The 26058-nt window shown below is 44.3% G+C and overlaps 1 protein-coding gene and 1 long non-coding RNA gene across 2 annotated transcripts in view; one reads left to right on the top strand and one right to left on the bottom strand.

Annotated features, from left to right (window-relative positions):
- Positions 1-26058, top strand: part of LOC114696455 (sodium/glucose cotransporter 1-like) — a 52783-nt gene that overhangs the window by 23817 nt on the left and 2908 nt on the right. Inside the window, exons 9-14 of the mRNA XM_037199941.1 lie at positions 5157-5292; positions 7351-7458; positions 12110-12260; positions 17657-17825; positions 22588-22803; positions 24375-24477. Coding sequence (XP_037055836.1) covers positions 5157-5292; positions 7351-7458; positions 12110-12260; positions 17657-17825; positions 22588-22803; positions 24375-24477 — 883 coding nt within the window. The remainder of the gene's footprint in view (positions 1-5156; positions 5293-7350; positions 7459-12109; positions 12261-17656; positions 17826-22587; positions 22804-24374; positions 24478-26058) is intronic.
- On the bottom strand, positions 1094-24921 carry LOC119086779. Its single transcript, XR_005090134.1, has 3 exons — positions 24573-24921; positions 19754-19942; positions 1094-1521 (listed from the first exon to the last, which is right to left on the bottom strand). It is a non-coding gene; the product is annotated as an uncharacterized LOC119086779 (long non-coding RNA).

Below are 26058 nucleotides of genomic sequence, written 5' to 3'. Positions count from 1 at the left end.
ATCTGATGTCCTTTTCTGGCGTGCAGATATACATGCAGGCAGAACACTGTATACATAATGAATAAATAAATCTTAAAAAAAAAGCTGACTTAGGAAAGTGGCAGGAGTAGGTTCCTCTAGGGTCTGTGATCTCATCAGCCAGGGGTAGTTGGCTAGGTTTACAGTACCAGGCATGGATTCCTTCCAACTGAGTGGGCCTTGAATGCAATTAGACAGCTGCTGTTGATCCCTGAGATAGAAGTGCCACTGTTGCACTGTGGAGGATATCTTGCTATGCTGGTTATTGCTGTGATGTCTAGGCTTTAGAGCTTCATGTGGTGATATTGTGTCCCCCAGTATATTGTGCACCTTAATAAACTATCTGGGGTCAGAGAACAGAACAGCTGCTAGATAGACACAGAGGCCAGAAAATGGTGGCACACACACACCTTTAATCCTAGCATTCTGGAGGCAGAGATCCACCCGGATCTCTGTGAGTTCAAAGCCACACTGGAAACATCCAGGCATGGTGACACATGCCTTTAATCCCAGGAAGTGATGGCAGGAAGCAGAAAAGTATATAAGGCGTGAAAACCAGGAACTAGCATCTGTTAAGCTTGAGGCTTTTGAGCAGCAGTTCAGCTGAGATCCTTTCGGATGAGGACACAGAGGCTTCCAGTTTGAGGAAACGAGATCAGCTGAGGAATTGGCGAGATGAGGTTGGCTGTAGCTGGTTCTGTTTCTCTGATCTTTCAGCATTCACCCCAATACCTGCCTCCAGGTTTGCTTTTTATTAATAAGACCTTTTAAGATTCGTGTTTACAGCTTGGTAGGACTATTGATTGCTTTTCTCCCTTGGCAGCTTGTATAACACCTTCTGGTCACATGCTTCTAGGTCACTTCCAGGTCAGTTCCTCTACGTCCTATGTCTGAAGTATGGGGTGTCTTCAGCAATAGTATCTTACCTTATGGGAGGAAACCAAGGACAATGGCCATAGCATACATTGTTTTGGGAATCTCTTGGATTCCTCCCCGCCCCCCCCCCCCATGAAAATCATGAAGGGAGGTTTTTCATGCCCGGCACTGAAGATTTTATTAGATAGTTCTACTACTTTTCTGTTACCATAAAAACAAAACAAAACAAAGCTTATTTTGGCAGAGTTGCGGAGTGATAACAGTTCATCATGGCAGGGAAGAGGTATAGCAGCGAGAGGCAGACGTGGCAGGAGCTGAGAGCTCACATCTTCAAACACAAGCAGAGAGAGCAAGCTGATATCTGACGACGTTCTTCAGCAAGGGCACACATCCTAAACCTCCTCAAAGATCGCCACCAACCTGGGATCAAGTGTTCAGATATCTGAGCTGACGGGACGGGGGTGGGGGGTGGGGGGGGGCTGTTCTCATTCAAACCACTACCTTCCAGGCCTCCATAAACTCACAGTATTTTATAATTCAAAATGCATTCAGTCCAAGTCCCCAAGGTCTTTTCAACAGTTCCGAAGTCCAAAGTCTCTTTTGAGGCGATCTCTTCATTATAAACCTCTGTAAAATAAAAAAAAAAAAGCAAATTATGAACTTGCAACATACAGTGGGCTGGAGTATACATTACCATTTCAAAAGAGAACATTGGGAGCGTAGGGAGGAAACTCTGGACCAAAAGAAGACCAGGACCCGGCAGAGCAAACACCAAATCCTGTGACTTCCTGTGTCAAAGGGCTTAGATGTTTGTGCCTCACCAGCCTTGCAGCCTGCAAAGTACATCTCTCTTTGGGCTGGTTCAATCCCTGGATGGTTCAATCCCTGGATCTCTTTGGCAGATATCCCCTGGCTCTGGCACCTCTAATACTCTGGCATCTTGGGCTCTTCACTGAAACCCGGGATTCACTTTCATAGTGGCCTATAATGGCCTCTCAGGGCTGTACCATTAAGTTTCCTAGTGTTCTTCGCCCCCCTCCAGACTGCACATTTTCATATTTATTTCTGCCCAACTTGCTCTTTTTCCTTTTAAACCTGCACATGCATTACTAATAACAGCCATGCTACAGATCGAATAGTATGCTGTCTTGAAACTTCCTCCACCAAAGAAATAAGTCCATTACTTTTCAATTTAGCCTCAGGTAAATCATTAGAATATGGGCAGAAGGCAGCCAGGTTCTTTAATCACCTCTAGTGCAGCGCTAAAGATTGCTCCTGTCCGAAACCTCTTGTCCCAGGCCTCCATAGTCCACATTGCTCTCTGCACTACAATCTTTCCGGCTCCTACTAGAACGGTCCTGTAAATTCTGTTTAGAGCTGGGGGTGGGACCACATGCATTTAATCTCAGCACTCCGGGGGCAGAGGCAGGAGGATCTCTTTCTTTGAGGCTAGCCCGCTCTACAGAGGGACTTCCAGGACAGCCAGGGCTACTCAGAGAAACCCTGTCTTAACCAAAATAACAACAACAACTAAACTCTACTTAGAGCATTCAACTGTTTTTCTAATCCAAGGTTCTAAAGTCTTCCACATTCCTCCAAAGAATAACATGGCCAGGTTCTCCACAGTAACAGCTCACTCTCTGTACCAACTTCTGTATTTGTTACTCTTACATGGCTGTGATAACATGACCCAAAGCAACCTATTGAAGAAAGAGGTTATATTGGCTCATGTTTTCAGAGGAATAAGAATCCAACAGGGTAGGGAGGAGGTCTGGTGGCTTCCTTATATGTTATGTATTTTGTTTTGCTTTTTGGTTTTCGAGACAGGGTTTCTCTATGTAGCCCTGGCTGACCTGGAATGCACTCTATAGACTAGACCTTAAATTCAGAGATTTGCCTGCCTCTTCCTCCTGAGTACTGGGATGGAAGGTGTGTGCCACCAGGTCCAGCTTTATTTTGAGATAATCATGAAATAATGTTTTCCCATGACTTTTTCAAATATCCTAAGTGTTATTAATCTCTCCTCCCTCCCCCTGCCTCTGTTTTTTCTGTGTTGACTTTCTTTCATCCACATTATTGATTTTCACAATTTTTTAAGTTTATTTTCTATGTTTTGACCTATCAAGCCAGCCAAAAGTCACCCAAAATTCCTGTATGGATGAGGGAGGAACTCATGAGTCCCTATCCCTAACTGAGGAGCTATCTGCAGTTGCTAGATTCTGGGGGAGGGAGAATTATTGTTTGTGGAGGTGTGACCACAGTAAGTTGCCCATGCTCCAGGGGGTGGCCTCACACTCATGTACATATAGGTGGCAATAACAGAACTTAGTGAATTATTACAGACAAACAAACAAAAAAGGTAACACAGACTTGGGAGGGAGATATGTTGATGGGATCCATAGGAAGCTGAAGGGGGCCAATGTGGGATGGATATGATCATATTTTATTGCATACATGTGTGAAATTCTCAAAGATTAAAAAGAAGATCTTATCCACTAAAGCCAAAGGCCAGGGATGTAATTCAGCAATAGAATCTTCACTTAGCATTCAAGGTCCTGAATTTGGTTCCAAGCACTATAATCATCATCATCTTTATCATCGACACCACCACCACCATCATCCTTAATACAACATGATAAAACTAAAATAAGCTTGACACCACAGATTGTAGTTAATCTGTCTAAAGACATTGAATTATGCAGAAGATGGAAGGGATATTAATTTACTTTATGTTGTTTCCATGTTGAAAATATAAGGCTACTCATTAAAAGCACAGGAGTAGAATCCATAACTGCCTAAATTATGAAGGAAATTATTTAAGAAAAAACAAATTTGTGGTTGCTGGGGTTGGAATCCAGGATCTTAGTGATGTAGGTATAACTCAATGTTCTGAGTTTTACCCCATGCGCTAACTGATTTTTTTGTTTTGTTTTGTTTTTTGAGACAAGGATTCTCCTTATAGCCCTGGCTGTCCTGGAACTTACACTGTAGACCAGGTTGGCCTCAAACTCAGAGAGTCACTTACCTCTGCCTCCTGAGTGCTGGGATTTTAAAGGCATGCACCACCACTGCCCAGAATTCTAGTAAAATTTTTTAATTTTTATTAAAATTGAAAGGCAAATGGATTTCTGGGTTTGAGGCCAGCCTGGTCTACAGAGTGAGTTCCATGACAGCCAGGACTACATAGAGAAACCCTGTCTCAAACCAAAACCAAAACAAATAAAAAAGCATTTAATTGGAAAAAAGTGACAGAAAACTGTAAACAGTTTGGCCCACCAGCATTTTAAAATGACTTTTCCCTCAGTTACAGTTGACAGTACATTGATGTGCTTAGGACTCCCCGTGGACGGATTTAATGTGGTCACCCACAGTACAGGGATCACATTTCTACCCTCATGCTGTCACTCCATAGGAGACCAGCTGTTCTGTGCCCTGTTTTGTTTAGGATTCACCGTGACTGCTAGATCTGAGGATTCTTCCTACTTCAGGAATGATAATAACTCTCGGCTCTTTTTCCTTTTGCATGCTACCCTCTTTCCTTCTGCAAATTCAAGACGATGTGCTGTAATTTCATTTATGGTTTCCATGTCAGGATTTCTTTTACACAATTTCAATTTCGGTACTTTCCACGGGAGACCAGCTGTTCTGTGGCCAGGAATGGTAGCCTGTATTCCCTCTACATGCTCAACTTTGGCCCCTCTCCACCCAGAGGCCAGAAGCAGCTGCCTGTAGATCTCTCAAGAGTCAGTTCCTGTCACATGGGACAGTATCACAATTCCATTCTTCCCCGATTATTAAACGAATGTACTTTGAAAATAAAGAAAATGTAAAGAAAGCAACAAACAACAAAAATCTTATCTGCTAATCCTTTTACTGCTAAATCACATTATCACACTGATTCATTCTTGTGGATTTTTTTTCTAGACTCAATATCACAGTATATACACTATTTTGTATCCGGTGCCTTTAAGTCACCATGGGCATATTTTACCACTATTTGAATATTCTTTAAAAGCATAACATTCAGTACATTATTTGGATGCATGTTGACCATCTAGTAAACCCACCAGAATGTATATCCTGCTGTCACTACAGATAGACACAAGTATCCTACCTGAGCAGAGGGAGCTTGGGCCCTTATATGCCACCAACTCCACCCACTACACCATTGACTCCACCCACTATACCATTGACTCCACCCACTATACCACTGACTCCACCCCATACACCACTGACTCCACCCGCTTGTCTTTCTCTGGCAGATTTCTGTCCAGAGGTTCCTGGCAGGAAAGAGCAGGCTTCATATGAAAGGCGGCTGCCTCTTGTATGGGTACCTGAAGCTACTGCCCATGTTCATCATGGTGATGCCAGGGATGATCAGCCGCATCCTGTTCCCAGGTAAATTCTTGATCCTGACATGCTCTTAGAGATATTTGAACTACCGGGTCTCCCGTGGTATACTAGTTACTGAATTGCCTCAAGTGCCTCTTTAGAGTGTGTTTGAGTAGAAACTCTTGAGATGGACAGCAGTACAGGAACCCCAGAGCGATAAGAAAAGAATGAACAGATCCAAGCACTTCCCCCACTGAGACAGTCACGTTGGCCCCACCAGAGACCCAGACACAACTTCAGGACAGTCTTCAGGAATCTGGATTGCTCTGTCACTTCACAAGCCTTATGCTGTGTGCATCAGGGGCTGTGCTGGGATCTCTGATGCAGTAAGCATTTCTCACAGCCCTAGACGGAGCATTCCCAGCACTCACTGAACTCGTGAGACAATTTGGGAGAGGTTGATGTGGGTGGAAGGAAAGAAAGACTTGGAGAAAGACCCTCATTCTTTTGTAGTTTTGGTGCCTGTCCTGGATCTCGCTCTGAAGACCAGGCTGGCCTCGAACTCGTATAGATCTTTCTGGCTCTGCCTCTGAAGTGCTGGGATTAAAGGCGTGTGCCACCACTGCCCAGCTGGCCTTTCTTCTTTCTATTACAAGCTATTAACAATTACCCACTTCTCCTAATGAGTGACCAAAATTCCATAATGTATTTCACCCTCAATATCAACTGAGTTTGGCTAGCTTGACCTGTCTCTCAGGCAATGTGAGTCTGCTTATTCATTAGGTAAGGGAACGTTTACTAGCTGGTAGGTATGGCCACAAGAGTAGTGTCCTGGTTAATTCTTGTTGCTGTGATAAAACACCATGACTAAAGTAACTTGGGGGGGGGTTGTTTATCTTCTATTTTCAGATGACTGTCTATCACTGAGGGACATCAGGGCAGGGACTCAAGACAGGAACGTAGAGGCAGGATCTGAAGCAGAGGCCATGGAGGAGAGCTACTTACTGTTGCTCCTCATGGCTTGCTCAGCTTGCTTTCTTATATGACCTAGAACCCCCACCCCGTGCCCAGGGGTGGCACCACCCACAGTAAGCTAGGTTCTCTCCCATCAATCATTAATTAAGAAAATGCCAGGGTTGGAGAGATGGCTCAGTGGGTAAGAGTGCTAACTGCTCTTCTAGAGGTCCTGAGTTCAATTCCCAGCACCCACATGGTGGCTCACAGCCATCTGTAATGAGATCTGGCACTCTCTTCTGGCCCACAGGCATACATGCAGACAGAATGCTGTCTACATAATAAATAAATACAAATATATATATTAAAAAAAAAGAAAGAAAATGCCTCATAGATTTGCCTGCAGGCCAATCTGATGGGGACATTTTCTTAATTGAGGTTCTCTCTTCCCAGATAGCCCTAGCTTGGGTTAAGTTCACAAAAACTAGCAGCCCAGGTAGAGCAAGTGACTTCTAGGACTGCATACTGCTAAGTGCTTTTGACAAGGCCAAAGGAACGCAGAACAATTTTTAGTGCTAAGTAACATGAGCAGTGGCCATCTCTCATTCTACCCCACCCTTCAGTCTGCCCCGAGACATGCTTCTCTTCCTGTGCCCCTTTTCCCCCCAGCTTTAATAGAGAGGAGCCTCTATATTTCTCTATTTGCTCTTCAGTAATCAAGCAGTGTTGTTAGAGTTCATAGATGTTTCTTTTTGATAAATTAGAAAACTGGCCCCTCTGCTTTCCAAGACTTGGAGTCCAATTTATTATGGTGAATCATGCCCATCTTGGGGCAAAGGTAATGAGTTTCTGGGTGGTTCCAATGTTAGTACATGGTGGGTGGTTCACAGATTTCCTTAACACTTTGTTGAGATCTTTGAAAGCCTTGTAGCGGTCCCATGGCTTGCCCTTGGGTAAGTAGAAGGATCAGGTCATTTGACTTCTAGGATCCTGAGTCCCAGCTCTTTGTTTGAATGTGTAGAAGGATCATGAACTGGATAAATCTCCAATGGACCAGGAATCTGACATCTACCTTTATACATGTGCTTCCTAATCTGCTTCCCTTACCCCCAGCTCAGATTTGAGAACTCTAAACCACAATGTTTGTGTGACCATTCCTTCTCACTGCAGATCAAGTGGCATGTGTTGTACCTTCAGAATGTCAGAAGTTCTGTGGCCGACGAACTGGTTGTAGTACCCTCGCTTATCCAGTGCTGGTGCTAGGAGTGATGCCTTCTGGTAAGAAGTGGGCCCTTCCACCAAGAGCTACATGACTCTCATTGGAGAGACAGGTAGGAGTGAGAATACAGGCGTGGCTTCCTTACCAGCCAGCCCATCATTCTGCATGTAGAGGCAGTCTGTGTATTGGGAGTGGTTAGCACTGGAGCAAGCTTGCTTTACTCAGGTAGGAGCATAGGCCCTTGCCTTCCTTCCAACACTGGAAGTGTGCATCCTCATGGAGGCACAACCTGCACACACCGGTTGTATTATTTATGCCATCTGCTCATTTTTTTTTTTCAGAAAATCTGTTCCTTGTAGTCTAAGTCATTGTTTTAAGCCCCAGAGAACAAACACCAGCAAGAAGAGTGCTGTCCTCAAATTGCTTATTGCACAGTGGAATTAGTTAAAGAGCCAGGCAGTTACTTAGCAGTCAGATAATGCTCTTTATTAGGTGGACAATGAGCCTTTGCATTTATCTCCTTGTTTTGCAGATTCTGGTAAAACGATCAAATAAATATTTTTAAAGACGACAACAACATCTGTGTCAGCTCTTGAGAGCAACATTTCCATAAACTTCAATACTGACCATGCTGCAGTCTAGGAAGGGAGCTGTTTGACTCTGAATCTGAGCCTTGGCAAGTGTCCTGTGTAGCTAGAGTTTTCCTGCTTTGCCCACAGTCAGGACAAATCTTTGTCACCCGCCAGTCCCACAGCTGTTCAGACCCAACCAAGTAAACACAGAGACTTATATTGCATACAAAATGTATGGCCGTGGCAGGCTTCTTGCTAACTGTTCTTATAGCTTAAATTAGTCCATTTCCATACATCTATACCTTGCCACGTGGCTGGTGGCTTACCGGTGTCTTCACATGCTGCTGGTCATGGTGGCGGCTGCAGTATCTCTCTGCCTCAGCCTTCTGCTTCCCAGCATTCTCCTCTCTCCTTGTCCCACCTACTTCCTGCCTGGCCACTGGCCAACCAGTGTTTTATTTATTGACCAATCAGAGCAATTTGACATATAGACCGTCCCACAGCAGTCCTGTGCTAGAGCAGCCAGGGCTTTGACTGGGAGTAGTGCTTGAAGGAGAGCCAATTCTAGAATCCCAGTCTGTGTCTTCCAGCCTTGAAGGGCCTATTAAAGTCAGTTATGGTACTGCCGTGGGAGGCATCCAGGTGAAGTCCTGGTTATCTTCAGATATCTTTAGATATTGTGCTATCTCCTGAGAGCACAAAGAAATTTTCAAACAGAGCCACCCCGAAACACTATCCTAACTAGTCTTATTCAATTAAAAACCCAGAGTCAGATGTTAGGGTGAAAGCTGAAAGGTCAGAGAAGCAAAGGAGCAGCCATAGTCACTTCTTACCTCTACAAATCCTCTGACCAAATGGGGCCAAGATCCTCTCCACCCACCTTATATTCCTGTGTCTACCTCCCTAGTGCTGGGATTAAAGGCATGCACCACCACCATCTGGCTCTGTTTCTCTTTTAGATTGGTTCAACCTAATGTAGCCTTCAACTCATGATCTTTCTGCTTCCTTCTCCCAAGTGCTGGGATTAAAGGTGTGTGCTACCACTGCCTGGCCTCTATGATTAACTAGTGGCTAGCTCTACCCTCTGATCTCCAGGCAAGCTTTGTTTGTCAGGACAGAAACAAAATATCACGCATTTCTCCCTTTTTGTCAAAACAAAAAGCAAAGGTTTTAACTAACATAGAAAAACTATTATACATTAAGTACAATAACTATATACAAATATATACAGGCAATAATTACATTAACAATGTCTAATCCATTAGCATTTGACAAATTCAGAGAAAACGCTCTATTGTCAATCCTATCTTGGTGAGTTCAAAGTGTTGTACCTAATTCACTTTCTATCCTAACTTGTATTACCATATTTCTATACCCCCTTTTCTTTTTACCATGAGATCCCTGAATCTAATCTCCTTTGTTCAGCTTTTTCCTTGACCATTACCAATAGCAGCTTGTACCCAACTCTTCTTAAATGATAATAAATATCCATAACCCATCTTTTGGGAATGTGGGTGTAGTTCTCTAGATTACTTCCTGCTAATTGGGGACACTGGTAATCTTTGTGAGACCCTGGGAAAATTCAGGATTATGGTCAAATCCTGACTGGAGAATTCCGTGAGGCTGATCATCTCAGCCAGCAGCCTTGAAGCTGTTCTGGATGTAGAACTCAGAGGAAACTGCCACAGCGGTGCTCTGAGACATTGGATCATCTGGGCCATCTGCTCCCACTGGAGATTTTTCAGGGGGTCTTCCTTAATCAAACCTGATTTTTCTTAACCCAGAATGAATCCAGAGCCTCTCATTTTCTGTGGAAATAAAAGCAGAACCTCTTTCACAAAGCAATATATCTTTTGACTTAAAATTTGAAGTCAAGATATTTTTAAAATACATAGGTTGGTTTAATTTAGTAGCTTTCACAATCGAATGTCATCAGTTATTTTCCCATTAACAGTCAAAAATCCAAAGACAACCCAATAAAATATAGAGTCCAGACTCTGTGTATTTTCCATCTTTACTTGGCTTATATTTTTATTCTATTCCCTTTTTAAAGACTTTACTACTACTATTATTTTTTCCTTTTATTTTATTTTACAATACCATTCAGTTCTACATATCAGCCATGGATTCCCCTGTTCTCCCCCCTCCCCTTACCCCCAGCCCACCCCCCATTCCCACCTCCTCCAGGGCAAAGTCTCCCCTGAGGACTGTGATCAACCTGGTAGACTCAGTCCAGGCAGGTCCAGTCCCCTCCTCCCAGACTGAGCCAAGCGTCCCTGCATAAGCCCCAGGTTTCAAACAGCCAACTCATGCAATGAGCACAGGACTTGGTCCCACTGCCTAGTTGCCTCCCAAACAGATCAAGCCAATCAACTGTCTCACCTATTCAGAGGGCCTGATCCAGCTGGGGGCCCCTCAGCCTTTGGTTCATAGTTCATGTGTTTCCATTCCTTTGGTTATTTTTTTCTTCAATAATTGAGTAAAACCAATATTTATTATAAGCCACAGTCGTCCTAGGGACCTCCATGCTATATATATATAGCCTCCATGGTTCTATGGGTTGTGGTCTGATTGTTCTTTATTTTATATCTAGAATCCACTTATGAGTGAGTACATACCAGGGACTGTCTTTCTGGGTTTGGGTTACCTCACTTAGGATGATTTTTTCTAGTTCCATCCATTTGCCTGCAAATTTCATGCTTTCATTGTTTTTCTCTGCTGAGTAGTACTCCATTGTGTATATTTACCACATTTTTTTCATCCATTCTTCCATTGACGGGCATCTAGGTTGTTTCCAGGTTCTGGCTATTACAAATAGTGCTGCTATGAACTTACTATTATTTTTAATCACTTTTAAAAATTTATGACTATTTCTACCCTTTCTCCTCTCTCTCCCAAGTCTATGCACATTTTTCAAACAAACTGTAAACCATTTAGAGATTGTTTTTTTTTTCCACCATCGGAATCTGTCTTTATTGCATATCTCTGTCTTTTTCTAACTACATGAGCCTTGAAACTGCTAAGTGGTGAGGATAGGACCTCTACCTCTGCCCTGCCTGGTTCCCTAAGAGCTTCTGGTCCATGCTGCCATTGAGTAGCCCACTGCTCACGGCTCACAAACCCCACCAAGTGTTTGGTAGCAGGTCCTCTTAAAAGAGCCATGCAGTTTTTGCTGATAGCACTGAGTCAGGAATCTGTCTCTTAAAGGAGTCATGCCTCTCCGCTTGCCACTAGCAAATAGAGCCTACCCAAGAAAAAGCAGTTATCAAGAAGCTGAGTTTTGACTGTTTTTGTTTGTTTAAAATCCTTTTTAAAGCCTTTCCAGACTTTACATGGAATTTCTTGCTGAACATTTGGGTGCCATATGAAGCGCAATCCTAACTAGTCTTATTCAGTAAAAACCTGGAGTCAGATGAAAGCTGAAAGATCAGAGAAGCAAAGGAGCAGCCACAGTCACTTTTTACCTCTACAAATCCTTTGACTGAATGGGGCCAATTTTCTGTCTCCACCCCCCTTCTATTCCTGTCTCCACCTTCCTAGTACTGGGATTAAAGGCGTGTGCCTCTACTGCCTGACCACTATGGTTAACTAGTGGCTAGCTCCACCCTCTGATCTCCAGGCAAGCTTTATTTGTCAGAACACAAGTAAAATATCACACAACATATCCCCCTTACCAGGCAGCCTCCCAGGTAGTGGTACCAAGTTGTTACATTTCTATATCGTTGGGCGAATGCTTTCTCTCTTTGGGCATTGCGTGAACTCACCTGCTTACTCTGTCTGTCCCTTAGCAGCCTCATGGTAGGTACCATATGCCCACTTCACTGATGAAGAGTCCAATATCTTATATAGCAAGGACTTCTCCAAGCTGGGGCATAAGCAATGGCGTCCATCACATAGGGCTGTAGTAAGGATGATAAAGCCTGACACAGACCAATCCTCCAAGAAAGAATGGTTCCCACTGTTCTGTAACTCAGCAGGAACCAAGGATAGATACAGCACGATGTCTTAGAGGGAACTCCACTCCGGGTAAAAGCTGCATGTTTTAAAGTTGGTTTGGAAGTGTTCCTTAGGAGGTCAAGGCCTTCTCTGGCCTGGTCAGAGAGCTGGCAGTCCAGGAAGTGTTTTCTCTTTCTTCCAGGCCTAAAAGGCTTTATGATGTCCACAGTCTGTGCCTCCATCATGTCCTCCCTGACGTCCATCTTCAACAGTTCCAGTGCCCTGTTGACCCTGAACATTTACACCAGGATTCGGCCCACAGCCACTGAAAAGGAGATCATGGTAGCTGGAAGGTGAAGTGTTCTGGTCACATTAGTCAGTAATGTCAACGATTGCCTGAAAAATAGGCTGAAATACTTTACATAGAATTATCCTTTTTTTTTTTTTTTTTGTCTTCTTGGCTGGAGGGTTATTTTTATGGAGTTTTGCAATGATAATGTAATGCTTTATCACACAGAATACTGTTTCCACATGGTAAAAAGAAAAGAAAGCAATACTCATAATAATAATAAAAATGAGCATAGTTTGATGTATCTCTCCTAAATATTCCATCAAGGGATGTTTATATAAGCTGACCCATTATCTCACTTGATGCTCATGAAAACTGTTAAAGGAAACTTTCACTTTTCTTTCTTTTTCATTGAAAAAAAGTTTTTCATTCAATATATATATTCTGATTACACTTTTATCCTCCTCCAACTCCTTCCAGAACCTCTCCATCTCCCTACCCACCCAACTCTGTGGCCTTTCTTTCTCTTTTTGAAAAAAACAAGCAAACAAACAAACAAAAAAAACCCAACCCAACCAAACTAAAAAATAAGAAACACAAGCACACAAAAAACCAAACAAAAAACCCCACAGAAACACAAAAAGGAAACAAGAATATATAAGCAAAAGAAAAATAAGACAAAAAAAAAATGCCCAAACAAGCAAAATGAGACAAAAAGTCTAAAAAATACCACTGAGTTCCTGTTGTGTTGGCCATCTGCTGCTGGGTCGAGGGCTGACTAAATATAGTTAATATACCCAGTGAGACTCAACTGGAGAAAACTAGTTTTCCTTTGCAAGTAGGTGTCAAATGCAGAGGGCTTCTTGGTTAGGCATGGAAACCAATGTCTACCTCTCCCTCTCAGTGCTGGAACCCCATCCGGATTGAGCTTGTGTAGACCTTGTGCACATGGCCACAGTCTCTCTCCCTCCTCTTCCACACAGATCCCTGAACCTTGAGGGGATGGCTTGATGAAGGTATGCCATTCAGGACTGAGTGCTCCAAAATCTCCCACTCTCTCTATATTGTCCAGCTGTGGGTCTTGGTGAATTAAAGTCCATTTCTCACCTTCAGTTCTATCAGATTCAGTGTATTTGGTCTCACATTTAGGTCCTCGATGCATTTGGAGTTGAGTTTTGTACAGGGTGATAAGTATGGATCTATTTGTATTCTGCATGTAGCATCTAGTCTGAGGAGAAACATTTGTTGGAGATGCTGTCTTTCCAACACTGTGTATTTCTGGCTTCTTTGTCAAAAATCAGGTGTTTTTGCATGTGTGTGTTTGCTCACAAGCATGTGAGGCTGATACTGTTAGTCTTTAGTCTCTCTTACTGTGTCTATTTAGCAGGAGCTGGCAAGGAAGGAACACAGAGCTCACCCTTCTGGCTAGTCTAGTTAGTCTGTTTGATCCAGGAATTTCCCGTTCCCCTCCCCCACACACTGGGATTACAGATGGGTTGCTTTGCCCATGACGTTTTTTTGTGGATTCTGGGAATCACACTCCTGTGGCAAGTGCTTTACTCATGGAACCCTTTTCCCGGCCCAAGATTTCAGTTTTATGTTGCTAAATAATATGTGAGAACATGAGAAGGGGATAAATGAAATTTAAGTGTCCTAAGGTTCTAGACAGAGATATTAGAGATATGATAAAAGTAAAACTTGGGCCAGAGTATATCAATAATGCATTTAGTCCTAGACTAAGCAATAAGAGAGTAGTTCAAGAATGTTTAGCAAGTTAATAGAAAGAAAATAGAGGCTAATAAAACATGTGAGTAGCTCAAATTAAGCCCCAAAAAGGATGAGAAGAAAACAGCAGGTGGGTTAAGTTAAAAAATTAATGGGGTGGCACATATCAAATCAAATTTATAAAAGTTATTTTATGAATTGTACGTAGACTAAATATTTGAGTTAAATAGCTAGGATTTTATGATTATAAATATTTATTTAAACCATTTGCATGTTCCTTCAAGTGATTTCCTTTTCAATATAAGACAAATGGTTTGGCGCCGGGCGGTGGTGGCTCATGCCTTTAATCCCAGCACTCAGGAGGCAGAGCCAGGCGGATCTCTGTGAGTTCGAGGCCAGCCTGGTCTCCAAAGCGAGTTCCAGGAAAGGCGCAAAGCTACACAGAGAAACTCTGTCTCGAAAAACCAAAAAAAAAAAAAAGACAAATGGTCTGGTAATTAAAAACCTTCAGCACTTACCTGGAGCAACAGTGAGATATTATTTTAAAAAGACTCCTATTGGGTTGGTGGATTGGAAGCCCTAGACTTTTTGTAAGCCACATTCTCAAGAAACCAAGAACAAGTTTCATAATACTAAGTGTTACAATTTGGCCAGCAGGATTCCTTTAGACTGTGGGGAAGAAATGTTGAGTTAGAACCATGAAGTAGTTTATTCAGAGAGGTGAAAACTTGATCAAAACCAGAGTTTGTGGGGGAAGATATACTCAGGTTCCAAGTAGTATACGCGCTCAGAGTTGTGACCCATCTATGACCTGACTCATGAGTCTACTTATGGGACCAGCATCTGTGTGTGACAGGCATTTCTGAGAGCTCAAGGAGGAATGCCAAGAGATGTGAGACTGGCACCAGCAAGCAGTATTCTATTCTCAGTGGAATACTGAGACCTTAGTTTGGTGCCCCCAATGATGGTGGTCCAGAGGAAAGTGATAACTCAATTGTACAATGATCTAGTCCTTCTTAAATACTGTAAACATTTCTATTGAAAGAATACATGTGATTTAACTTTGTGACTTAGTTCCATATGCACAAGGATTAACATAAAAACATAAGAAACATGAAAAGGCAAGGCAATATGATTCCTCCAAAAAATCATTAAGCCTCTGGTGAGCATGAATTAGATGAAATTCCAAACAAAGGATTCAAAAGAATGATTATAATTATGTTCAAAGAACTCAAAGATGACACAAATTCTTGAATGAATTTCAGGAAAACACAAATAGCTGAATGAAATCAGGAAGTCAATCCTCCCCATGTTGTATTATAGTTAAAACATAAAGTACAGGACAAAAACAACTTTCAAAGATATTGAAAGTTGTAAGACAGAAACACCAAGTCAAATACAAAGGCAGACACTTCAAAACAACAGCACACTTATCAACAGAATCTTTAAAAACAAAGAGGGCTTGGAATGAGGTGTTTCAAGTTCTGAAAGACAAAACTACCAACTTAGACCACTATATCCAACAAAACTACCTGCTATAATTGAAGGAGAAAGAAAAACCTCCCCATGATAAAAACGGGTTACAGGAATTTATGACTATTAATCCAGCTCTATAGAAAATATCTGAAGGAATCTTTTGGACTGAAGAGAAAGAAAAATATATCTGAGAGGCCATAAGGAAGAATAAAGCATATTAGAACATCAGGTAAGTACATGAGAAATAAGAAAATATGATACACTGTGGCTCAGTAAAGGGACAGGAATCAGTACTTAACGTTTCAACAATAACTCTAAATGTTAATGGTATTGATTCTGTAATAGAGAGACACAGACTGGTAGATTGGGGTGTGTGTGTGTGTGTGCGTGCGCAAACTTCACAGCCAGCAGAGTGTCAGCCTGTGGGAGGCAAGAAGGAAGTCTGTTCAACATGACTCAGTAGCCAGTGTTGGTTCAAACTTCTTCAGTCTAACACTAGGCAGTATGTTTTAGACGTATTTAAATACAGCACAATTTTGAGAAAAAAAATTTCCTGGTGACAACTCAATTATGTATGCACAATAAAGCTCATGGCATGACTGCATCAAAACTTTTTGCAAAGTACCTGTGACCTCTTCCATAAAGATTGGTGTCTTAGGGTTTCTATTGCTATGATGAAACACCATGACCAAAAAACAAGTTGGGGAGGAAAGGGTTTATCTGGCTCACACTTCCCTATCACAGTTCATCACTGAAGGAAGTCAGGACAGGAACTCAAGTAGGGCAGGATGCTAGAGGCAGGAGCTGATGCAGAGGCCATGGAGGGGTGCTGCTTACTGGCTTGCTCAGTATACTTTCTTATAGAACCTAGGACCACCAGCCCAGGGAAGGCACCACCCACCATGGGCTGCCCCCCCACTGCCATGGATCACTAATTGAGAAAATGCCTTACAATTGGATCTCATGGAGGCATTTCCTCAACTGAGGCTCCTTCCTCTCTGACAGCTCTAGTTTGTGTCAAGTTGAGACACAAAACCAGCCAGCACAATGTGTTTGATAGATTGACTACCTATGGTATCTTAAGAGTCTGGGGGAGGATCTGGTGTGGTTTTGGTAACACAGAATGTGCAAAGGTCACCAGGCTATTAACCACCTCCACTCCCATTTGTAAAGTACGTGTGATATCTCCCATATAGATGTGTTCTTTTTTTTTTTTTTTAAAGATTTATTTATTTATTATGTATACAATGTTCTGTCTGCACATATCCCCACAGGCACCAGATCTCATTACAGATGGTTGTCAGCCACCATGTGGTTGCTGGGAATTGAACTCAGGACCTTTGGAAGAGCAAGCAGTGCTCTTAACCTCTGAGCCATCTCTCCAGCCCTAGATGTGTTCTATTGACTGAGAAACGATGTTCAAGAAGAGTCTAGGGAGGATGTCTGAGATAAACAGAAGAGTCTGGGGGAGCCAAGTGTGGCTTGGCCCTACAGACAGCACAGAGGTCACCAGGCTATTAACCACGTCCATTCCCAGCCTTCTGGGCAGAAGACAGGCTACACATCTCTTCCTTTGAAGAGGCAACCCTGTGTGCTTAATATTCCTGGGTTCCCTAGTGTTTATCTGTGGGAACAAGGACCTAGTGCCCTCAACAGATTGAGTTAAAAATCTCAACAGGACCCATCTTTTTATTGCCTCAAAAATGTATTTTACCACCAAAATAGATACTAGGTTATGTGAAAGGCTGGGAAAAGGCATTCTGAGCAATTGGAACTAGAAAATAAGAAGGTCTTACTATTCAGACAAAATAGACTTGAAACCAAAATTAATCCAAAGGGATGAAGAGGGTCATTTCATCAAGAGATGAAGGCTGCTGAGCTCAGCTTCATAAAACAAATACCACTAGATGTAAAGAAACAGACTAGTCCCAACTTAAAAGTGTGGGTGACGTCAATAGTCCAGTCTCTCCACAGACAGTTCATTTTAACAAAAAATAAACTGAGAAACATCTGATTTAAATGACATCATAGATCAAATAGGTTTACTAGACATTTATAGTACATTTCTTCTAAACACTGAAGAATATAAATTCTCAGCAGGTCATGAAACTTTCCCTATAATAGACCGTAATTACAACAACAGTAGTAATAATAGTAATAAACATAAGCAACTAAGGGAAAGCTACTGGTTAGGATTTGTAGGTATTTTTGCAGGAGAAAAATCTTCAAATTATCACCGAGTGTTGGTTTCATTCACAGGTTTTTTGTTATAATCTTACTTGCTGTCACCATTGTCTGGATCCCCACTATGGAAGTGGCATCCAGTGAGGCACTGTTTGAGTACATGCTGGTGTTCAAGAGCTGCCTGACACCGAGTGTGACTGCCGTCTTTCTGCTGGCTGTATTTTGCAAGAGAGTCAGCGAGCAGGTGAGTACTCCTGTGGAATGGTGTGAGGGGCTGTCTTCACACTGTGGATATCTTTAGAAGGACAGCCTGCCTTAGGGAGGTCTCTTAGGTGTCAAGAGTTCACTCCAGGACATCACTTGGTTAAAGGGGAGACTTTTACTATAGATATGAGAGAGAACAGCCAGAGAGAGAGAGAGAGAGAGAGAGAGAGAGAGAGAGAGAGAGAGAGAGGGAGAGGGAGAGGGAGAGGGAGAGGGAGAGGGGGAGGGGGAGGGGGAGGGGGAGAGGGAGAGGGAGAGGGAGAGGGAGAGAGGGAGAGAGAGAGAGAGAGGGGAGAGAGAGAGAGAGAGAGAGCAGGGTTATAAAGAGAATGAGTGAGTAGCTGGGGGGAAGGAAACCCATGAACTGGGGGGAGTTTAGGGTAAGGAAGGAGATGAGAAGGCCAGCCTGGACTCTGAAAGTGTAATGGGCACTTGTGATACCGAGGGAGTCTGGAGACCAGGTGAGCTTTGACATGTAATATGCACTACAAGTAGCCAGCCATATGCCCTTTCAGCCAGCCATAAGGGAAATGACTCCTTTTGGTAGTGTCCTTTTGGGAGAGGGGAATCAGCTTTACAAGTTCCTGAGTAAATGGGGGAAAAAAAGGAAATAAAAAGTAAAGGCCATGACTGCTCCTAGATATGGTGGAGAAGAAAGTTTATTGTAGATAAAAGGGGGAGCACAGGCAGAGTGAGAGGCAGCTGGGAGAGACCAGAGTGGGCGTGACCAGATTGAGCTGGATCATGTGAGGAGGGGGAGAAAGGGAAGGGAGAGAGGGGAACCAGGTGCCACAGCCAGCAGGACCAAAGAAGAGGGGGAACCAACACGGCTGGATTATATAGGGTAGGGCAGCCCAGCCCCTGGACTGGAGAGTTCAGGATAGAGGGCAGGGTACGCTAGTCATACCCTGTAACAGGTAGGGACCGATGGATGCTGAGAGGACCTGACTGCTGTGTGTGTGTGTGTGTGTGTGTGTGTGTGTGTGTGATTTGATATGTTAAATAGGCACCTCAGCCATTTGTCCTGGGTTTGAGACTTCACACTGAGGAATGCCGTCTTTTATCTAACTGCCAGAAATCCTCCTACAGTCTAGGTTAAGTTCATTTCTGGATATTTAGACTACCTTTTGGGGTGTGGGGAATTGGACCTGACACTGTGGTAACACAGAAAAAAACTTAGAGAGAAAAGAATTATTATTATTTTATGTTGGTAGATCCAGCCTGTCCAGATGGATTTTGAAACATGTTAAGCTTTATCAGAGACAGATTATTTTAAAGCACCTGTTTCCTTTACTAGTTTGGCATCCAGGGGACAGGTGATCAATTGTTAAAAGCATCTCACAGTAATAGATGTTTATATTCAAGGCAGTTTGAGAATGAGTGGGTGGAGTTAAGGTGAGTTAGGGCGAGTTGTAGAAATTGCCCAAGCCTTCCCATTTGAGCCTGCCCACTGCTGGCTGAAGTCAGACAGAAAAGGTTGCATGTGGCAGATGCAGAAGTAGGGAAGGAGAAGGGTTTAGAACTTTAGCAGAAAGCTTGGAGATAAAATAACTCCTATTTGCCCGCTCGCTGGCAGAAGTTCCCGTGACTCTGTTGTGTGGCCAGGTTTACTGGTGCCCGCACCATCTGCCATGCAGGTGGCAAATGTATGGTATCTGCCCCTTTGTCTCATGGCTGTAGCCGAGAGAAAAATAAAAAATTAAAATAACAAACCGGGATCAGACTACAATCTTGGGCGTCCCCAAAGAGTGGAGAGAGATCCACGAATCAGCTCAAGTCACCGTTCCTCTTCGTCAAGGGAAGGTGAGGGCTCAACTGTACTGCTGTTGGTCCCCCGTTGAACCCTAGACACCATGTACTTCCTAGCCAGGAGCAAAAATGTGCCTGCCGCGAGAACTGCGGACTCACCCACTGTGAAGAATCATGGCGGTAGCAGTAGTGGAAGCTGTGTAGGGGTCTAGTGGAGGCGAGGAACGCGCTCACGGTCTTGCAGTCTTGTTGGATGGGGGAAGAGGTGGCAGCGGTCACAGCAGGTGCTCAGTGGTGTATCCGAGTCTGAACAGCACCAATGTTGGTTAAACGGTGCAGAGGAGAGTGCTGGAGGAGAGTCACGAGCCATAGTTACCTTTTTAGAACTTTATTGGGAGAGGGGGGAGAGAGGGGAGGGAGAGAAGAAAAGAGAGGGAGAGAGAGGACAGATGGAAGGAAGGAGCGGAAAAGAAAGAGGGACACAAGGAGGGCCCACCTGCTTTTTAGGCTGGGATGCCGCCGTTGCAGGCTGATGATGTAATTAAGGACCGAATCCTTACACCAGGCCCTGCCTTACGTCCACCCCAGCTTGAAACAGTTTCTAGATACAACTCTTGAGCCAAGATCTAGTCCTTACTCTTATAAAGTGGACAGTCTAACTGGGGGAGACAGATGATACCAAAGGAGCAGATAAATCTTTGTGATGGTAACACAGAGTATTTAAAAGAATGTGAGGTGGGATGGGGTAGGGTGGGGTGAGAGAGATAGCTTCACTTGTTAAGAGTATTTGTATTGTTCAATGTTGGTCCCTGCAGTAGAGAGAGAAACTTCCCAAGATGTTAAGTCTGCTTTCCAAAGGAGCAGAGAGGTTCAGCCTTCTTAGAAAAGACTGACACCCAGCTAGCTCACTCGAGTTACTTTATGCAAACATATACAAGGTTAACAGGGGCTGGGAAAGGTTCCAACTACCAAACTTATCTTTCTCTTGCTGTCTGTGAGAGCAGACAACCCACACAAATCTCAGTCCTTTCTGATTATGGCCATAATCAAAAGTAAGAACTTCAGGTTTGCCAGGAGTGTTTTAGGACCAAGGTCATCACAGCTGCAAGCTCTCACATAGCACCAAGTGTAGATTCTCCAGAAAAACATTTCTTCAAGGTTCAAACAGTCCAAAACAATTTCTTAGCCTCTATTGATTAACTCAAACATAGCAAAGGCTTTGCTGAAACATTTCTCTCAAAGCCAGACACAAAGGCTTTATTGTACACTTCCCTTAAAGCCAGACATAAAGTCTTCACTTTACATATCACTACACATTTCCTAATTTTATGTCAACTTGACAGGGGCTAGAGTCATCAGAGAGGAGGGAGCGTCAATTGAAAAAAATGCCTCCATAAGATTGGGCTGTAGGCAGGCCTGTAGGGCATTTTCTTAATTAGTGATTGATGGAGGAGCGCCCAGATCATTGTGGGTGGGGCTACACCTGGGCTGGTGATCCTGGGTTCTGTAAGAAAGCATGCTGAACAAGTCATGAAGAGCAAGCCAGTAAGCAGTACCCCTCCATGGCCTTTGCATCAGCTCTGTCTCCAAGTTCCTACCCTGTGTAAGTTCCTGTCCTGCCTTCCTTTAATGATGGACTATGATGTGGAAGTGTAAGCCAAACAAACCCTTTCCTCCCCAACTTGCTTTGGGTCATGGTGTCTCATCATAGCAGTAGTAACCCTGAATAAGACAGACACATACACATAATTAAAAGTAATAAAAATAAATATTTTAAAAAGAAGATTGGACAGATGGCCTAGAGGGTAAGAGCACCGGCTGCTCTTCCAGAGGTCCTGAGTTCAATTCCCAGCAACCACATGGTGGCTCACAGCCATCTAAAATGGGATCTGATACCCTCTTCTGGCATGCAGGTATATATACGTAAAATATATAATTCAATAATCTTAAATATTTTAAAAGAATGATAAAGGATCAAGGAGGTTGCAGGGTGGACTGTGAGTGTGGGACAAACAGGGACACAGCTCAGCAGGAGAAGACCTCTGCTAAGGAAGTGACCTGGAATCAAAGCCAGAAATACCAATATGGGGGTGGGAGGGATTCTAAGCAAGTGCAAGAACTCAAGCCAGAAGCAAAGTGGGCAGCTTGTGGGGGCAGAAGCAGGCCAAGAAGGAAGGAGTGGAGGGACCAAGTAGGGAGCATGGAGCTAGGTGAGGTCAGCCATGATGCAGGGGTGAGGCTTGGTCTTGATGGCAGGTGCTGAGAAGTCACTGGAGGGTCCAGGAAAAGGCTTGGCATTCTCTAGTAGAAGATCCTGTAGTACCAGTGGACATTTAGGAACAAGGTAGAGCCCCCTGAGTGAGACAAGATGAGGATGAGGATCATGGTAAGGGACTGGATTCTGCACACATTTGGAAGCAGAGGCCAACAGGATTTGCTGAGGGATAATGGTAGAACAACATGGAAGGGAAGAGCTGGAGGTGGCTCCGGGGTTTGACTTGAGCATCTTGGAGTTGGGCTCCCACTTAGAGAAACAAGGAAGATGAAGCTCTTTTTAGGACACAGTTTGCGATGTCTATTCATGGTCTCAGTTAAAAGTGCGTGGTGGCGCACGTCTTTAATCTCAGTACTCGGGAGGTAGAGGCAGGTGGATCTCTGTGAGTTTGAGGCCAGCCTGATCTACAATGAGAGTTCCAGGACAGCCAGTGCTACACAGAGAAACCCTGTCTCAAACAAACAAACAAACAAACAAACAAACAAACAAACAAACGAATGAACGGTGTTTCCAATCTTTCCTAAGTCCCCTGTTTGATGTAAGAGACAGTGCCAGGGTCTGGCATTCCCTCCCTTGCTCAGATGCTCTACTGTAAGGTATCAGTGCCCTCATTATAACAAGTTTAACTCTGGAACCCAGCTCATCAGCAAGGGGAGGAGGATGCCACTTTGTCTTTTCTTCTTCTGCCCATGTAACTCTTGCCTGGCTTCTTTGGCAGGGCGCCTTCTGGGGGCTGACTTTGGGAACTGCAATTGGTGTCTTTCGACTGCTGGCTGAGTTTCTCTATGGACCCTCGACCTGTGAGGGAGCCCGCAAGTGCCCCAGATTCATCTGTGGCCTTCATTACCTCTATTTTGGCTTTCTCCTTTTCCTCATCACTGTTCTCATCATACTGACCATCTCCTTAGCCACAAAACCAATTCGGGATGAACATGTAAGTGCTACTGTTAGGATGCTCGGGGAAGAGTCCCAGGGAATGGTAAATCACAGTTAAGCTAGATTCCTGGAAATGGGAGGACTGTGGGTGGAGTGGATCAGAAATAGGCAAAGTGCCGCAGAAAGGATCCTGCCTTAAAAACACGAGCGGCGCCCTGGCTGGTGGTGGCACACACCTTTAATCCTAGCACTTGGGAGGCAGAGCCAGGAGGATCTCTGTGAGTTCGAGGCCAGCCTGGGCTACAGAGTGAGATCCAGGACAGGCACCAAAACTACACAGAGAAACCTGTCTCAAAAAACTAAAAATGGGGCTGGAGAGATGGCTTAGCAGTTAAGAGCACTGGCTGCTCTTCCAGGGGACCCAGGTTCAATTCCCAGCACCTAAATGGCAGCTCACACACCTGTCTGTAACTCCAGTTCCAGGGGCTATGATGCTAATGTACATAAAATAAAGAGAGAGAGAGAGAGAGACAGACAGACAGACAGACAGACAGACACTGGAGTTGAGGAGAGGCTGGGTTGCATGCTTGCTTATAGTTCCCTAGCATCATCATCATCATCATCATAATAATAATAATAATAATAATAACAATAAGCAAAAGCTGTTCAGTGATCCATCAGCTACAAACTCACTTAGTTTGAGAGTTAGATTTACAAAAGGCTTGTTTTTCTTGGAGCGTTTTTTTTCACTCGTCTCAATAGAGATGCCAGGGTGGTCCACACAGAAGGGCTGGGGACAGGATTACAGGCCCCAGAAACACCTCTTAACCCTTCCCTTCACAAGCCATTGGCTACTTCCCAGGAGGCAAGTGCCAGTCATTTGTTTTCTTTATTTATTAGAAAGCTTGGGCTCAGCCAAGTCAAATGACTCGTCCAAGGTAATGACACTATTAAGTGTCCTTACGAGGCTCCAAAGCCTGAACTGGCTCCAGTTCATCACCTACTTCATTTGGCACCTGTAGATGTAACCAACCGTCTTATTAAATAAGAAACACAGAACTAATGTAAAAGAGAAAGCCAAGAGGTCAGAGCTCAGAGCTAAAACCTTACCCTTCCTCCTGCGGTGGTCCTACCTCTCCGAAAGAGACCTATTTCCTGTGTTAAAGTCTTTATATAGTCTTTCTGTTCTGCCTTCTCATTGGTTGTAAAACCAAACACATGACTGCCTCGTCACTGCCTGTATGTACCGCCCTTCAGGTCTTCTATGATATTGAGATTAAAGGCGTGTGTCTCCAATGCTGGCTGTATCCTACCACACAGAGATCTACCTAGCTCTTCTACCAAGTGCTGGGATTAAAGGCATGCTTTAGGTTGAAGAAGACTGACAGGTTATGCTATCATGCTAAGATCATACAATCACATATGATCTGAGCCAAAGCATAAACCCAGGTTTCCCGATTCCTTTATCTCCCCTCTACCCTAAACTCCACCTTCTGTTAATATCTAACAAGCCATCTCCCTCCACAGCCTACTGGGACATGGCTCCTACCCTGTAGGCTGTGGTGATATATGGCTGCAGGCTAAAGGTCCCATGGTAACACCCTCCTATCCTGCTCTCTCCCAACCCAGCTCCATGGTATCTGCTGGAGTTTACGTAACAGCCGACAGAGGAGGTTGTCTCTAAACAAAGAGATGAAGTGGAAGGTCTTCCCCAGCTCCACATCCCAGCAAGGTAATGAAGAACACCCACAGCCTCGGGAAGCAGTCCTGTGTGGGCCCTGAAGCTGGGTCAGCTACCCCAAGCACCTCCTACCCCACCATTCTTACCCTCGGAAACATTCTTTCAGACAGAACGCCTGCTTTCTTCCCCCTAAAATGCTTCCTGGGGCTGTTAGCACATGTGAGCCCGTGAGGCCAGGTGGGTCCTAGAGGGAAAAGAAGAGATTAGGCCAAAGTGGTGGGAAAGCCAGGTGATGAGGAGGCATAAACAAGGGGGAAGGAATCCAAGGATATCTGGTGTTCTAGAACATTCCACTGCAAGGGCTGATGGGTGAAGGTGAAGCCCAGGACCGTGGCGTACCTCCAGCAGGGCAAATGGGCGTGTGGTGCTGAGCGGGAATAAATTTGTGTAAAAGGAGGGCAATAGTACAGAATTCCGAACCAGAGGCTCCTGAGAAGGGACGAGGAGGGAGGGAGGGAGGGGGCACTCCCCCCACCTGGATATAGACCTGGGATGAGGGTAGAACTAAGTTTCAGTCCCAGGAAGAAGGGAGAGAGTGTCCCTGGTGGGGAGAGAGGGTGTTAAGGCCTGGGAGAGAGACTTTCAGCAAATAGCACGAGAAAAAGTCTACAGGTCCACAGCATCCAGGGAGTGAGTGTGATGATTTGAACTTTTTGAAGCCCCTGCCACAAACAGTGATGACGGTGTGATGAGGTTAGTCTTGAGTTTGGGGCAGAGACTGGCTACAGGCTATGAGCTTGGGGGAGTGAAGGAAGAAGACCCAGGCCCGGCTGGGAGGAGGTGGAGTTCTCTGGTCCTCTGCACATTCCTGCTGGGGACCACAGAGTCCTGAGAGGCCTGGTGTATCCTCCCAATCCTTGCAGGATGTGCACCCTGGTAGGGAGGGTTTACCCTTCTGTGGGGTGGCAGTCAGTTGTCCTGGGCATAGGGCCCTGGGTTCCAAGATCCTCCCTCTCCTGCTGATGGATTACTTTTCTTTCTTTCTTTCTTTCTTTCTTTTTTTTTTTTTTTTTTTTTTGGTTTTTGGAGACAGGGTTTCTCTGTGTAGCTTTGCGCCTTTCCTGGAACTCGCGTTGGAGACCAGGCTGGCCTCGAACTCACAGAGATCCGCCTGCCTCTGCCTCCCGAGTGCTGGGATTAAAGGCGTGTGCCACCACCGCCCTGTCCGGATTACTTTTCTTAAGGGGTTGAAACTGGCCTCAGTGCCAGATTTCATCAAAATACACTTGTATGGGGCAGGTGTACTTGTCATCCCTGTTGTAACCAACTCCAGCTGTCCACCTGATGCAACCCAGAGCCACCTGGGAAGAGAGAGCCTCAACCGAGAAACTTCCTAGATCAGATTGGCCTATGTGCATGTCTATGGGGGCAGTTTTTTGGACGATTGATTGATATGGGAAGGACAAAGTCATTGTTGGGCAGCATCACCCCGGGCTGGTGGTCCTGGGTTGGGTAAGGTAGCTGAATATGAGCCTGGGAGCAAACAAGTAGGCAGCATTCCTCTACGGTCCCTGACTGATGCTCCTGCCTTGAATTGCTTCCTTGACTCCCCTCAATAAGGGACCGTAACCT

Source organism: Peromyscus leucopus, chromosome 16_21 (genome assembly GCF_004664715.2).
Source record: "Peromyscus leucopus breed LL Stock chromosome 16_21, UCI_PerLeu_2.1, whole genome shotgun sequence".
Taxonomy (NCBI): Eukaryota; Metazoa; Chordata; class Mammalia; order Rodentia; family Cricetidae; genus Peromyscus; species Peromyscus leucopus.
This window is presented reverse-complemented; position numbering and strand designations above follow the sequence as displayed.